Source organism: Pelecanus crispus, chromosome 7 (genome assembly GCF_030463565.1).
Source record: "Pelecanus crispus isolate bPelCri1 chromosome 7, bPelCri1.pri, whole genome shotgun sequence".
Taxonomy (NCBI): Eukaryota; Metazoa; Chordata; class Aves; order Pelecaniformes; family Pelecanidae; genus Pelecanus; species Pelecanus crispus.
Genome location: NC_134649.1, coordinates 2,934,231 through 2,949,037, shown reverse-complemented (window position 1 = coordinate 2,949,037; position 14,807 = coordinate 2,934,231). Strand labels below are relative to the sequence as shown.

Below are 14,807 nucleotides of genomic sequence, written 5' to 3'. Positions count from 1 at the left end.
TAAAACTGATAGCAATAAATTAAATGATAACCTATTGCTTTAGTCGCGCTTGGAACGGTGAAGCACTGAGGTGATTTGATGATTTCCTGCTTTGATGGAACTCTGGCAAAGCCGTAGTGCTTTGACAGTGAAAAAACAACTCCAAGACTGCAGCAGGTAATGGTGATGAATTTTAATAGGAATCTTTGTCTCTGAATAAAAGTTTTATATAAGATTAAGTAACTGCTAGTGCTCCTTCTGGAGGCAGACATTAGCACGCTAGCATGCTGCTGCTTTTAGCTACCAAAGCTTCCTTAACATTTTCATGGTGCCCTAGTGATGAACTGACTTAAGTATTCCCTCTCCTTATTTTGTATGTCTTGGTTTAGTTTCATTTGTAAAACTTCATATGCAATGATTTACTTGTCCACCTGTTTCTGTATGTGCTTTGCTCTGCAACGTGGCTGTGATGCTTTCACATGGGGGGGTCCAGGGAACAGTCCCAGTTACCCATCAGGGGACAGTATTCTTGCCGTAGTTCGAGTTCAGAACTGAAGCTACCCAAGTCCTGCCTCCTAGAAATACTGAGAGTAGATTACCAGCAACAACTTTGATGACACAAATACTCTTTTTAGTCTGTTTACATTTGAAATTAATTAATGTTTAGTGCTTCAAGCAAAGGACTAGAATGGAAAAAAAAAAAAAATCAATTCTGTCCTAATGCCTGTCATTCAATTATCATAAAACTAACTGGAGATGTTACTTATAGTTACATTCTGAATAGTAATTCTGACAACGCATTTATTGGGTTAATATTTTGCACAAGAAGTCTTCAGATTAATTTAATTTACAGTTAGAGGATTGGTCCTGAAAATTTCAACTGAGATCCAAGAACTTCATCGCTGTCATTGTCTTGCACGTCACTGCAAGTGATGAAGGTTTTACCATTAGAGCTTAGAACATTCTGGTGATTTTGCTGGTGGCTGCATTCTAGATGGAGAAACCAATGTGCTGAGATTCATGGGACCAATACTTTTCCATCTGAGAGCCCTTGGAATCTTCTGACTAGTGTTTGAGCAAGGACCCCAACAACAATTTCTACTTTCAAGCAAGGAAATGCCTGTGTTTTAAAGGAATGCCAAGTTTGAGCAATGTAAAACCAAACAAAAACCTTTATACAGATGAACATTAGATGAACATAGATGTGATAAATGCTATCCTAGCAAATTTTTTTGTTACTAAAGCATCAGCATGACTGAGCGTTTTGTTCATCACACTAGCATTTTGTCTGCTCCAAGTCATGTGCTCAAGCATCTCTGTTGTCTCCAAACCCAGAAAACCCCTTCTGCTTGAGAGAAGCTGAATAGTTGTTTTCTTCAAAACAGAGCAAGAAAAGCCTTGTTGCAACCTGTTTCTGTGTCTCTAGGTTTTTTTATTTTTGCAAATGAGCAGCCCTACCTTCTTCAGTAATCGCTAAAATGACAGCAAGTTCCTTCTCAAAACTTGTAAATAAAGATCACTGGTTGCTGTGGCTTACTGGACCAGATTTTTCAAAGTAAACTGAAATTTCTTGTTAAGGTCAGATTTTTGGGGGGAGAGTTTGGTTCTGTTTTGGCGTTAAGTCCATATGCAGACCAGAGAGAGCTAAAGGTGTTGCTGAGCTCCTCTGAAAATCTGGCCCTATATATCAAGAGGGCATTTAATATTGAAGTATTATGTTTAGGAGCTTGATATATTTGTATGTCAGAGATGTTTAACTTAACAGCAACAGTTTTGTTGAATTATTTGGATGTTCCTTCAGATTCTGTTGTGTGCTCTAAATTTTATTGGCTTCTTTTGAAAGAGAGATCCCTGTAGTGGATGCTGAGCTCTTGTCTATGTGATCTTGACTTATTTAAAGCAGCAATACAGAATAATGGGTCTGTCTCTGCAAAAGTTGCATCCAATAAAACTGCCTCATTGATTTAATATGCTTTGTAGGCCGTATTTTCTGGGCAGTCATGATTTTGATATAAGCACGGGGTAAAAGCAGGTAAAAGGCACTATGAAAAAATAATCCAGTGCTTAATTTGCTTTTTGTTTTGTGTTTTAGAAGTCAGATTTAAAAAATGTGTCTCTTTCTTAATGGTTCATCTTTAAAACCGAGCATGTAAGTCAGATTAACTTGAATGTTCCTATAAGTCATGCTTATTTACACAGGGAAATTTCTGATCATGGATGGTCTAGGGTATTTGTTGTATGATTATATTCCAGTATGATTATACTGGTATAAAGCATGGTACGAGGACAGAAATAAGAGTATGTTTCCCTTTGTAGGATAGCCTGAAAATGAAATATCTGCACCAGAATGAAATTACTTTTATATTAAGATAGAGACACTTACAGTAGTATAGCTACACTCAAACAAGTCCATTGAAATTCGCTATGTAAGACTGTTCTGGTTTTGAGCAGCACTCCCAGATTACATTTGCTCAGGGTGAGTGTTTTGTGAAACTTGCTCACAAGTGTTGTGTGGTACTTTTATGCTTGAACTGTTAAAATGTCAAAATAACAGACTGAACAGAACTCACCTTTCCATCAAAGGTCTCATTCTGTTTCCTCTATTTAGCTCTTCTAAGCATTATCACTTCCTAAGTTAGCAACTGCATCCTGTCTAACGTATTTAAGCTGATAAATGAAGTAGGAGTGCATCATTGCTTAAACTTTCAGAGGGATTGTGTAGTAAGGAAGAGCTGGGAATATTGATATTTTTATTTGCCTCAATTAAACCTTAGATACAGTCGAACCACGATTGTTATCCTGCCTGGAAATGCAGGCTATCTAAGGAATGAGTTGAGGGTTTCATCCTACAATTCTGTCTTTCCGTTGACTCTGGGGGTGGTTATTTGTTGTTGCTTCTTGGAGAATCAGCCTTGTATCTTCTCAACTGACCAGCACCTTACTGCGCATTCAGAGAATGTCTCTTTTTACAGCATCTTTTGAAAGTGGACATTTTATCAAGTGATGAATAGAAATAGTTTTCTTGATTATTGGTGCAATTTGATTTTTTTTCTTTTTATGGGAAGTGGTTTAGGCTCTGGAGCAGTAGATTCTGTTCCTCATGTTTTTCATCCTAGCGACACTGTATTCCCTGGCAACCTTGCATTAAATTTGGCTAAGCCAAACAGATACTTTGTGTTAAATATTTACTCCTGCAGCAACTTACTGTTGCAGTTGGAAGCGGGAAACTTTAAATGAGCTTTTAAGTTGTTACATTATTGGAATGAAGCGTTTGTATGGGATCTGAAGTGAAGTTATTAAAAAAGAATCTTCCTGGGAAACTGAACTTCTGTCTGTAGTCCCAAATGTAACTGCTGTTTAAAGTTTTGTAATTCTATTTTGTATTGCTTGATGATATTAGACCTAGGTTTCTAGTAGATGTGCCCTTAAACAAAAGAAAAAGTAAGCTTAAAACCTTTGGGCTGTTTCTTTTCCCTGGCTAAACTTTTTTTTTTTTTAAAAAAAAAAACCAAAACCAAAAACTGTCTCTCCAGTGGCCATGTTCTTAATGCATGTTTGTTTGGCTGTGCTTGATAACTTTATACTGATACCTAAGAAAGAAGCTTCTGAATGGATTATTAGTTACATAGTTATGTGAAAATCAGTAGATAAAACATTTAGACAAACTCTGTAGGAGATTACAACACAGTCCTTGGAAATGTGAAAGTAAAAATAGCGTGGAGTGATGTGCTGTGATTCATGAGATCTCTGATCATAACTGCTGAGTCATTAAGCCACTCCTGTAGGTAGCGAAACTTAACATGCATGAATTTGGACAGAACCTCAGAGATGGGGAAAGTGAGTATCATCTGTTTGTGTTTATGTCATTGTTTTATCTGGAATAAAATACTGTTTACTTAAATTGGAGTTCCAATAATACATGTGTCTCATGGGGATGACTGTACAAGTCTGGTCCTTCTAGATAACGTATATAGGTGCAAAAACGTAGTGGATTTAATCTCTGACCTCAGTGCTCTGTTGGTCTTCCTCTTGCAACACTGCTGGGTAAGCTCAAACAGCTTAATAATCATCTGTTCTTTCTCTGTTGTACAGGACAAATTTGGAAGCACTTCAGAAGAAGCTGGAAGAACTAGAGTTGGATGAACAGCAACGAAAGCGCCTTGAAGCTTTTCTTACCCAGAAACAAAAAGTTGGAGAGCTGAAGGATGATGACTTTGAGAAGATCAGTGAGCTGGGAGCAGGAAATGGTGGCGTGGTCTTCAAAGTGTCTCACAAGCCTTCTGGTCTCATAATGGCAAGAAAAGTGAGTGCCTCAAAAATAGGAACTTAGGGATGATTTTTATTGAGGTTGTCGTCTCTGGTGAAATACAGTGACTTTATTTAGAGAAATACATGGTGTTGACACACACAAAAAGACTCTTTATTGCCAACTTTCAGAGAAGTTGATACGTTTCAAAAAACAGGAAAGATTACACCTGCTTATCCTAAATTCCCCATTTTTTCAGAAATAGCGTCCCATGTGCTAGTAATGAAAGGATAGGCATTACTTCCCCCCCCCCCCCCCATTTTGACAAACACAATGTTTTCAGCTGGGTATATGTCTTTCAAAGAAAATGTGGTAGACTCACTAATGAATAGGAGGCCTAAAACAAGTTACTGAAAGGTACGAAGTAGGGAGAAGTGACAATATCCTGTATTCTGGGCCATAAGTTCAGAGGAATGGAAAAGAGATTACCTGTCCTAAGATCTTCCTTCACTGCAGACCAGAAAAGGGCCTCTGGATGATACTGGAAAAAATGAGAACTCAAAAGACTGAGAATGAGGGAATACACTGGAGTGCAGTGACATCCTGGTTTACAGTTTCATCATGGGGTGCAGGTGGCTTCTGTGCAAAAAAGGTACTTGTCCTTCTGGCGAGAGTATTCTTTCAGTGATTCAGCTTTATGCTTTACAACCAATAGCAGTTGTGACCTAGTTTGTAAGGGAACTGGGATTTTTTTTTTTTTTTAATGGAAATAGCTTGATGTTTTAATTCTCATTTTGTTTATGTGAGGAGCTTTCCCTTTTTCTCAATATCCCTGGGAACGAAATACAGTAAAGGAAATGCATCTCTGATACTGCCTGATTATTTCTGTTTGGGTACCTCATGCCTCTTCCTTCCAGGAGCGAAGTTCTTGCACAGGTGTCACTTGTTCCGAGGCAGCGTGTCAGGACGTATGCTGCTGTACTGCAGTGGGTGAGATGGCAGGCAGGCTACTGTGGTTCATGGGAAACATAACCTAGCTTCTGAGAAGGGTAAAACGCAGGTCGCGATCAAATCCCAGATCCCATTGTTACACTAGACTGAAAAATTCTGTTTTTTAAATAGAGAAGTTGAAAGATTTCAGGTATTTCTTTTTTCAAGAAGAGTATGCTGTCATCTTCAGCAAAACTAAAGGAAAATGTGCATGTACTGACTTTAAGAATAAACCATGCTCGGTACACTGACAGCTTGGAGAGAAGCAAAGAAAAATGCCCGCTTCTGGGGTGTGGGAATTATGAAATATACAAATCACTGAGGCTTTCTTGAACTAAATCAATTTAATTTTTTTACCTACTGTGGGTTTAACAGGAAATTTTGCCCCAATTCATTAATATTTGATGCAACCGAGACGTTGGCTGAACTGCAATTGTTCTTTCATATATTGACTAAAGTTTGATTTCCGTAATGTCCCTTAATGTTCCCTTTCACAAAAGACATACACTTCTTGTATTGCATGAGATAAACCGTCTAGTTTATGTAATCTCCCCTTTAGATTTAGATTCAGTTTGGGGAGTTTTTAAACTTGAGGTTCAGCTCATTCCTTCCACTAATGCTTTACAAACACCTGTGCAGGTATTTTTCAGCAGCTGCTTCTGAGTCAGTATGTCTTTGACACATTTCCTTTAGACATTTGTTCATGGCTGCTCTTCAACATAAAGAGCTTCAGTTTCTGAACTATCCATAAAAAACAGGTAAGTGAAGCAAATGTGCTGGAACAAAAAGTTTCCGAGAAGTATTTTGTGAAAAGAAGAGATGGAAATCCCACCTTTTCATGGGTGCTGATGTTTCAACTTTCTCATGCTGTACTGTAGTGTTTTCTTTCCTCTTTGCCACTAAGAAAGTAAGGATGGGTTATTTTACAGTTGAATCATAGAATAATTCTGGTTGAAAGGGGCCTCAGGAGGTCATGTAGTCCAACCTCCTGCTCAAAGCAGAGTCAGCTACGACATCAAAGCAGGCTGCTCAGAGCCTTATCCAGCTAGGTGTTGAAAACCTCTGAACAACCTGTTCCTTCTGAATGACACTTTGCCACTAAGAAAATAATAAGAGTGGATTATTTTACAGTTAATTCATCTAGAGATCAAGCCGGCTATTCGAAACCAGATCATTCGTGAGCTGCAAGTTCTACACGAGTGCAACTCTCCATACATAGTGGGCTTTTACGGAGCTTTTTACAGTGATGGAGAAATCAGTATTTGCATGGAACATATGGTAAGTACATATAAATCTGTCTTAGCCTGAAGTTATTAACAGACCATTAATCAAAACCTGAGTGTCAACAGGACTTACGTTAACAAAGTAGACCTTTTTGCATGAATAAACAATCAAATACTGTGTTTCGGATTTACTCTGCAAATCTGAGGCTGGGATTGTTTTATCCTCTTCTCCGGTATCTGCTCTTCTGTAAAAGTCTAAGCTGTACAAATGTAGCCTCCCAACTGCTTCTCCTTTATCTGTGGTCCTTTTTGTTTTGTTTTATTTAAAAAATATTTACCCAATTCTGCAACTTAGACAGTTGTTCTGATTTAGGTTTAGTTTGTTTTTTATGCAGAGTGGACCAGATCGCTGATGCTACGGCTGTGTAGTCCTTCGTAGCTATTGATGATGAGAATCTAGTTTATTCTTATTTAGATGAATCCATATTTTGCCTCCTTTTTTCAGATTTTACAGAAAATGCAAACATAACGAACAGTGCACAGGAAGTGAACAAGCCCAGAAGGATCTTATACAACATTTTTAATGCCAAAAATATTTTAAACTGTGTTTCATTTTAATAGAAAAGTACACATTCTTCTTGACATCTGTTTGCCTTTCTCTAACCATATGGAGCCAAACACTAAAAGTTAATTTTTCTGTAATTAAAGGTCAGTCAAATTTTTTGCCTCACTCGCTTAGTAGAGGATGTTTTTTACAATATGAAATACAGTAAATCTGAAGACCTTTTAATTTTTTTCCCTGAAAAAAACGTTTATTTGGAGAGAAACCTTATTTTTTCTGGAAAGTATATGTGATTGTTTTAATGCTTCTGTGGTCTTCTCCTACGGAAATTTTTAGAAGAAATCAATGGTTGCCTAGGAACGAGTGATCATGATCCAGTTTTTAAGCATGTGCTAGCCAAATAGAAGGTGTGCATACCCCAAAGTACAAATGACTATTGGAAATTATAAAGAAGTTAGTTTCTCAAAATTGAAAACAATAATGAAAAATAGGAAAATAGATGTTAAAAATGCCTGTCTGGGCGTTGCTTCAGAATACGTTATTAAATGTCGCAGATGTGCACATCTGCAATCGCTAAAAGAGCGTGTATGTTAACGCGTGCCAAAAGAGAGATGGTGGTGGTATATAATTACATGTAGAAATAAAAAGCCTAAAGAAACTCTATAATTTGTCAATGAGAAAATTAATAGGAGTGATCAGGGTTTGCAAGTTCCTAAGCAGGGAATGATACATCTGACAGTAGACATCTCTTTAATTTAAGAGAAGGCAGTATGAAATCTGGTGTTTCAGTGCTGAACCTGGTCTAATTCAGACGGGATACAAGATTTTACACAGAACAATTGATCAATAAGATATGAAATAGAGAAGGTGGATAATTTAAATTGTAGTCTTAATTAAGCCATTAAGCTGTTGGCTTAATGCAGATGATTAGGTGGAAGTTTTTGGTCTCCTTTTGGATAAAAGATTAGATGAGAATTTCCATTGTCTTTTTTGTACATATCTTTCTCTCAATTACTGCCAGTCAAAATTCTTATTTTTAACAGTGAGTTACAAAACGTAAGTATGAATATGAACAAAAAGTTGGAGGTGGAAAAGGCATGGAACTTGAAGATTTGCGTGTTTGGTATTTTTAGGTACATAAATTCAAAATCAGTGCATAACTTTGCTTAGCAGTAGGTATTTAACAGGCAAAAGGATTGGAGTGTGCTCCTGAAAGACAGTGAAGGTTGCAGCCAACGCTGCACAATTGAATTGTATTCAGCCCCTCCCAGGATTGGAGCTAGTCCTCAGGAAGCGGGGTGGGGGGGAAGTGTTTTTTTGGTATGAAATCTCTGTTAATATACTGGTGTCTCAGCAGAGACAGCTGTCCAGAAATGCAGACTGGTTATACAAGAGATTTATATAGACCTTTTTTTTTTCTGTTGGTGTATTTATAATCGTGTGGTGTATGTGGGTGTGTTTTTTACAAAAATACATGATCAAATAAGTATTTATATACTTTCCTTCTCATAAGAGTTTTAGATTTTAGTCCTCAAATAACAAAACTTTGCATTCTAGCTTTTCTTTTTGCATGTGTAAATGGTCATGAAAACTTCCAAAGGATAGGTTAAGGCAGAAGGCAATTACTTTCTCAAATTGGATTTTTCTCTTGAGTAAAAGATATCAAATGCTGATCCGGACAACAGGATATTGTTTTTTAATTTGAGAAATAACTTTCTAATTTCTTCTTTGATTGTGTGTTCTCTGTTCTAGAGAAGTCCGAACTTAGGCACAAGCCTATTGTTGAGTCGGTTGCTAAAAATAAATAGCACTTCTTACAGTTCTCCTTCTCTCCTTTAGCAGCAGTGGAATGTATTTGACTTTGCTGGGGAGGGTGTGTGCGCATGCATCCAATTTATTTAACCTAATAAGATTAACAAGACTCTTACTTACCACGAAACTTTAAAAATGTTTTTTTCCTATTTTGGCTCTTTGGGAGCTGTGCCAAATCAACCCTTCATCTTTGGAAGTTGACGGAGTCACCCTGGCTATGCAGAACCGAGAGGCCAACTTTCTCTGCAGGATCTCATGTGGGCGATGGGGGGAACAGGGCTCTGGGTTCAGTCATGATCATGGGGTGGCACGAGCACGCATTGTATTCAGGAAGGGAACTCTCTCCTTTCCCGTGTGATGAATTTTCATCCCTGTAATCAGGGTCATAAAATCATCCATGCTTCTTCAGTCCTCCTCACTCTGTCTTTGGAGTGGGAGAGAGCATCATGTGATGGCTGTGTCAAGAAAGAAATGGATGTTATTGCATTCGTCTGAAAGTTACAGGAATCTGTAAAATTCCTAATGTTTGGTCAACAGCTGTTTGTGGACAGTACTTCCTTAACAAGAACCAAACTCTGGAAATAGTAATATGGAAGATCATTGTGTGAAGTGTTTACTTGAGTGGATGTTGTTACTGGCCAAATGTTTGTTTAAAATAAGCATAAAACTGACTAATTCCTACTGAGGAATGATTTTTTTTTTTTTCAGATATGCACCATAACAATGTTAAATCAGACAAGAAAAGCAGCATTTTTTTTTCTTACCAAATTTAGGCTTCAGACTACAGTCCTGTTTAAAATGTTTTAGAGTAATTTGATTAAAACTTGACGATTCAAACATTTATTATTAGGATGGCGGCTCCTTGGATCAAGTACTGAAAAAGGCTGGAAGAATTCCAGAGCAGATACTGGGCAAAGTTAGCATTGCGGTAAGTGTGTTCATTGCTCTCAAAGACTGGAAGTGGGTGTGTTCGTGTCTCGGTGTGGTAATGCTGGATCCAGAAGCCGCCACTTCAGGACCGAAGGATGGGAGAGAGAAGTATTACCAGATTTTTAAGTGTGCTGCTTTCTTTTAAAAAGCAGTTTTTGTACATGTCCTTTGGTAGCTCAGGGCATTGGAATGAGTAACACGTTCTATTGTGTTTGCTTTGATTTTCTGCTTTTGTATCAGCTGATGCTTCTGGATAAGAACAGAATTAACATTTCATTAAAAAAATGTTAATGTTACCTTTTCATATCTGTTGTGCAACAAGCTGTGTATGCAAAATTTCCAGTAAGAGCTTGGCTGACTCCATTTGTCTAGTCTGAGCTGGAGGTACAAATTAAAACAAAATATTGATTTGCAGTGATTACATTTTAGGATTTCTGTTATATTGCATTCGGCTGGAATTGTTGTACAGACAAAGTGTGCAATTATCTCTTCTGTTTCATAAATTGAAAAGTTTTCTTTCATTTGTCTTCAGGTAATAAAAGGACTCACGTATCTGAGAGAAAAGCATAAAATAATGCACAGAGGTGAGATAAAATTTTGCATTGTAACTCTTCTTGACTATAACTTTTATTCAAGTTAAAATATGTAAATACGTGCTTTTTCTGTGATTGGTTCTTTATGGTTTGGTATGACTTTGGTTCAGAGGGTTTTTCTTGGGTAGTATAAGGCAAACTTTTTTTTAATCCAAATGTCTTACTATGACTATCCTATATCTTCAACTTCTGCTGTCTTACTGTGGTTTATCTGGGTTTATAATCCCTGCTAAAACGCAGTACGCTTGTATTTTATGTGCACACAGAATTTCTGTCTGTGTTTGAAGCTTCCTGCTGCCAGAGTATGTGCTAGAGCTGGGAATCTAACTTGAGACCAGAAGTACTCCCTTTGCAGTGAAGATAGGAATATGTTGAAGGACCAGAGTGATTCAATCTCTCTTTCCCTTAAATACCAAATAAGTCTTCCTGCATTCTGGGAAGAGAAGAACGCTTTTTCAACACAAAAAAGTACAGGATAAACTTGTAGGTAAACTCAGGTACAGAAGCAGAGGCTGCATTCTTGGGCAGTGCTGTGCACTGAAGGAGCTCTCAAACGTTTCTACCTGCAGCAGTGGCACTTGGGCCAAGTTAACTATCGCCTAGTGCAGCTGCAGTGAAGTACAGCCTGGCTAGTATCGCTGTGGGCAGCATCTTCCTTAGAAATGTCAGCAACGTGTATGGAGGTAAGCTCTTCATGCAGTTTCCATTCCTGTACTCAGCTGAGAGAGAAAGAGAAGCAGAAGACAGTTAAGATACCTGTGAATGGGTTTTTTAATGGCATAACCCTTTGTGAAGAAAACTATATTAGAAAGCATTGCCCCACTGCATTTATTTCTTCATTGCAACTACTAGTCATTTGATAGTAACAGATCTATTAAGTGTGACACTAAAATCTTTGGAGATATTTGCAATTAAAATCTCTGACCTAAAATTAATTTGACAGTTCAACACCCATTTCATTGCCATTAAAACTTTTAAGAGAAAGTCACTATTTCTACCAGCATGTCTTACATTCACATGCTATTTATAGACCTCTATCATGCAGAATTGCATCTTTTTTTATACTGAAACGATTTAAAAAACATGGTGAAGCTATGTAAAATGAGCGTCGCTTCTACACCTCTGGGGTCTTTAGTTACTTTATTGTAAAATAAATGCCCTGCCATATTTTCAGCTTATAGTTGGCCTTTTTAAAATCCAGGTCTTTCATTAATCTGTTGCATGTTCCATTAAACAAAAGTGACACTTGATATGGTGAAGTAATAAATTCCATTAGTCCTGACGTGAGTGTAAATTGAAGACTGGAGATGGAGCATTTTGTGGTTTTGTTTGAATGGCACTATTCACTGCAGTGATCATGCAATATGTGTAAACCATGCCAACTGTTCGGTGAGTTGTGTACCGTATGAGATCAGTCTTCAGATTATAAAAATATCTTCATCAGATGCTGATATGTGTCTGAGTTTACATTTGTTGGTTGGACCAAAAAGTAATTAGCAATCCTAGTTTATACAATCTGTTGTAGGATCACCTTACACATGAAGTAGACAGTGTTTATTACACATTTCTGTGGGGTGGTTTTTTTTTTTAAAAAAAACAATCAAATATAGCTCCCTTCTGGAGAAAGGAGGCTGGAGGTAGGCTCTGTAAAGACTTGTGATGGTAGCTGCAAAGTCACTTGTCTCTGTTCAGAACATAAGGGAGACTCCTGGGAAAGAGATCATTTTATTTTAGGGCATGCTGGAAGAGTGACTGTTGTTATCTTGTAGTTATTCAGCCACATATATTCAGCCACAGCAGTGGTTTGTTACCATGTTGTTTGCTTGGAGGTTTTTTTAGGTTGTTCTTGCTCAGCTGGGTGCTGAGACAGCAATTTTTTTTTTTTCCAGTTTTACAATCTGTAAATCTGATAAATCCAAAATAAAGCCCTTTGCATGTTGTTTAAGTGCAGTTTAACCTCACAGGATTGGCTCCATCAGAGATTATGCTTTAAGTGCATGGATGAACAAATGTTCCTCTTCCAATGTTAGTGGATTGAATGTGCCCTGCAGTTTAAAACTCCATGTACAAATTGTGATTTTTATTTTTTCAGCTCAGTTTTCAGGCTGTGTGCTCTGACATCAGGAATACATGACCTTGTACACTTTTTGCAGAAAGTCTCATTGAAATGTGTGACATCTGATAAAGTAGGAGCTAAAATGGCATTCTGGAAGTTGGTCATAGCTAGTGCTAGTAGCTAAAAGGAAAACCAGTGAGAACAGTGTTTCCATCTCTTGACTTATGGAGCTAAACTTGCTCATCTCTTGACATATGGAGCCAAACTTGCTGGCTCCTATCTTTGATACTGTCCACCAGCCTGTCTGTTTTACAGGTTGCCCTCTCTGCATTATTTGCAGACCTCTGTATGTAAGCTGGACCTCGTGTACAAGCTGGCACACTAGACTGAGCTGTTGCAGCTTAGCATCTTAGTCGAGGGGGCCCTGCTTCAGCTTCCTGCGTGTCAGATTTATGAGCAAGATGCTGTCCTGCAGCGTGAAGTTCTCTTCTGGAGGTTGTGATGCTCAGCTGTATGCTGGCTGTACTGTTGTGTGGTACTCCATGATTAAGGAGGGACTGCCAAGTGGGGAAAAAAATGTAACACATGAAAAGTATGTAGACTGAAGTGGTGTCAGTGGGGTTTAGTGTTGTCAGAACATGCTTAGATAATGCATGTCTGAATGTTAAACGTGGCTTCAAAATGCAAGAATACCACTGTAAATGTACTGACTTCTCTGCTATTTGACATAGTAGATGCTTGGCCTTTTTGTAATTACAAAAAAAAAAAAAGCCTCTTGCGTTATAATTTTACATTCTTTCTCAGGCTTTTTAAATTTCTTACGTGTTAAGAACTCTTGGAGTTGTATGGCCCTGGGTTAGGGATGCTGCCTAGTGAAGCCAAAATGAAGCCAGACTGTAGTATAAGAACAGCAATATGTTATACTGGGAAAACCCTTGTAGTGCAGGTGAAGCTTTTTCTGGCAGTTATGCTTTTCCAGACTGCCTCTTTCTTGAATCCCAGCTGAAATAAATAGTACTAGTAAAAGCATGTTTCTCCTGGTATAACTGGGTCAGCATTGTTTTGGTGACACAGCCATAATAATTGGAGATTTTTGTGGTTTACTTTCTCTAGCCCCTATAGTTTGCCCTCAGTGATTATCAAGCACTGCACTGACATAGTGTGACCAACACCTGACATGTACTGCTTGTAATCGCTCACCCTGTCCCTGGGGAAAAATGAGTGCAATTGGTGGGCTTGGTTTAGTAAGGTTTTTTGGTTTTGTGTTGTAGTGAGAGTGGGAGACTTAAAAATGAATAGCTGTCCTCACTAAACGTGAGTACATAGCAACATAAGGCCAAAAACATTTGTTCTTGAATCTAAAGAGAGCAAGGCTTGTGGTAAGTCCATTTTCAGGGAGGAATTTCTCCCATTACTATGTTTTATTACTTGTGTGTGACACGGCAGTATCAGCAAGTTTGTAATATTGACCTGGCCATTGAGATTACCAGGAAAAGTAGAAGTATGATGCTATAAAACATCTTCTAACAGTCAGATGCAAAATGTGAGTTTATATCTTTTTATTTAAAAAAGGAGCTGTTTCACGTCAAAATAGCCATATTGCCTACCCAGCAAATAAACACACCGTTCTCAGTATTTTTGGTTGGCGATTTTTTTAATGCAATGTAATGCTATAAAATAAGACTGAGGGGGGTAGGAATCTGTGTATGGGATCCCTCCTTTGAAACTAGTAGGCATCCAGCTTGTTTTTTGGTTTCTTGACTAGTCTTGCCCATTACTGTAGATTTTATAAATCAAGTGTTCATGTCACTGCTTTTGTTGCACTGTATGTAAATCTGGGGAAGAAAAACCAGTTTAAATCAAATTGTCAGGAGCTTCAGGTAGTGCTTTATCTGTCTAGCTTTTAGCATTCTAATGAACTGTTCGATATCTAAGTGCATACAGAGCAGTTTAAGAAGAAGTTTTTCTTGGGCTATGCAACCTCATCAAAATACTATTTTTAAGATAAGAGATAGAGTATTCTCTTTGGGTAGAGAGTGGTGAAGGTCTCTATTTTGGTGTAGTTGATGGCCGTTGAGGATGGTTAGCGCAACTGAGATTTTGGCAGTATTGTGGGGCAGTAAAATAAAGACTTACAACATCACCATAGGGCAAAAATTCACAGGAGTGTCTTCCAGGGTAAGGATTCCCCAGCATGGTAACAATTTTTCCATAATGATCAGCAGAAGCTAGCGTGCAGCATTCTGAATGCAAGAGGCTGCTGTTAAACAAATAATAATGCTGATCTGAAAGAAAAGAATAAAAAATAAATCAGCAAAACTTGTCAGTGATGCATTTGCTTGGATTGAGCAAGAAGTAATGATAGTCATAAAGGACTGCAAGACACCAAATGGAATATGGTAGCTGCTCAACATGA

General features: G+C 37.9%; 1 protein-coding gene across 1 annotated transcript in view; it reads left to right on the top strand.

Moving 5' to 3' along the window:
• MAP2K1 (mitogen-activated protein kinase kinase 1) overlaps window positions 1-14,807 on the top strand; it is a 40,303-nt gene that overhangs the window by 13,036 nt on the left and 12,460 nt on the right. Inside the window, exons 2-5 of the mRNA XM_075713703.1 lie at window positions 4,072-4,282; window positions 6,347-6,493; window positions 9,663-9,740; window positions 10,275-10,326. Of these exons, the coding sequence (XP_075569818.1) occupies window positions 4,072-4,282; window positions 6,347-6,493; window positions 9,663-9,740; window positions 10,275-10,326 (488 nt within the window). The remainder of the gene's footprint in view (window positions 1-4,071; window positions 4,283-6,346; window positions 6,494-9,662; window positions 9,741-10,274; window positions 10,327-14,807) is intronic.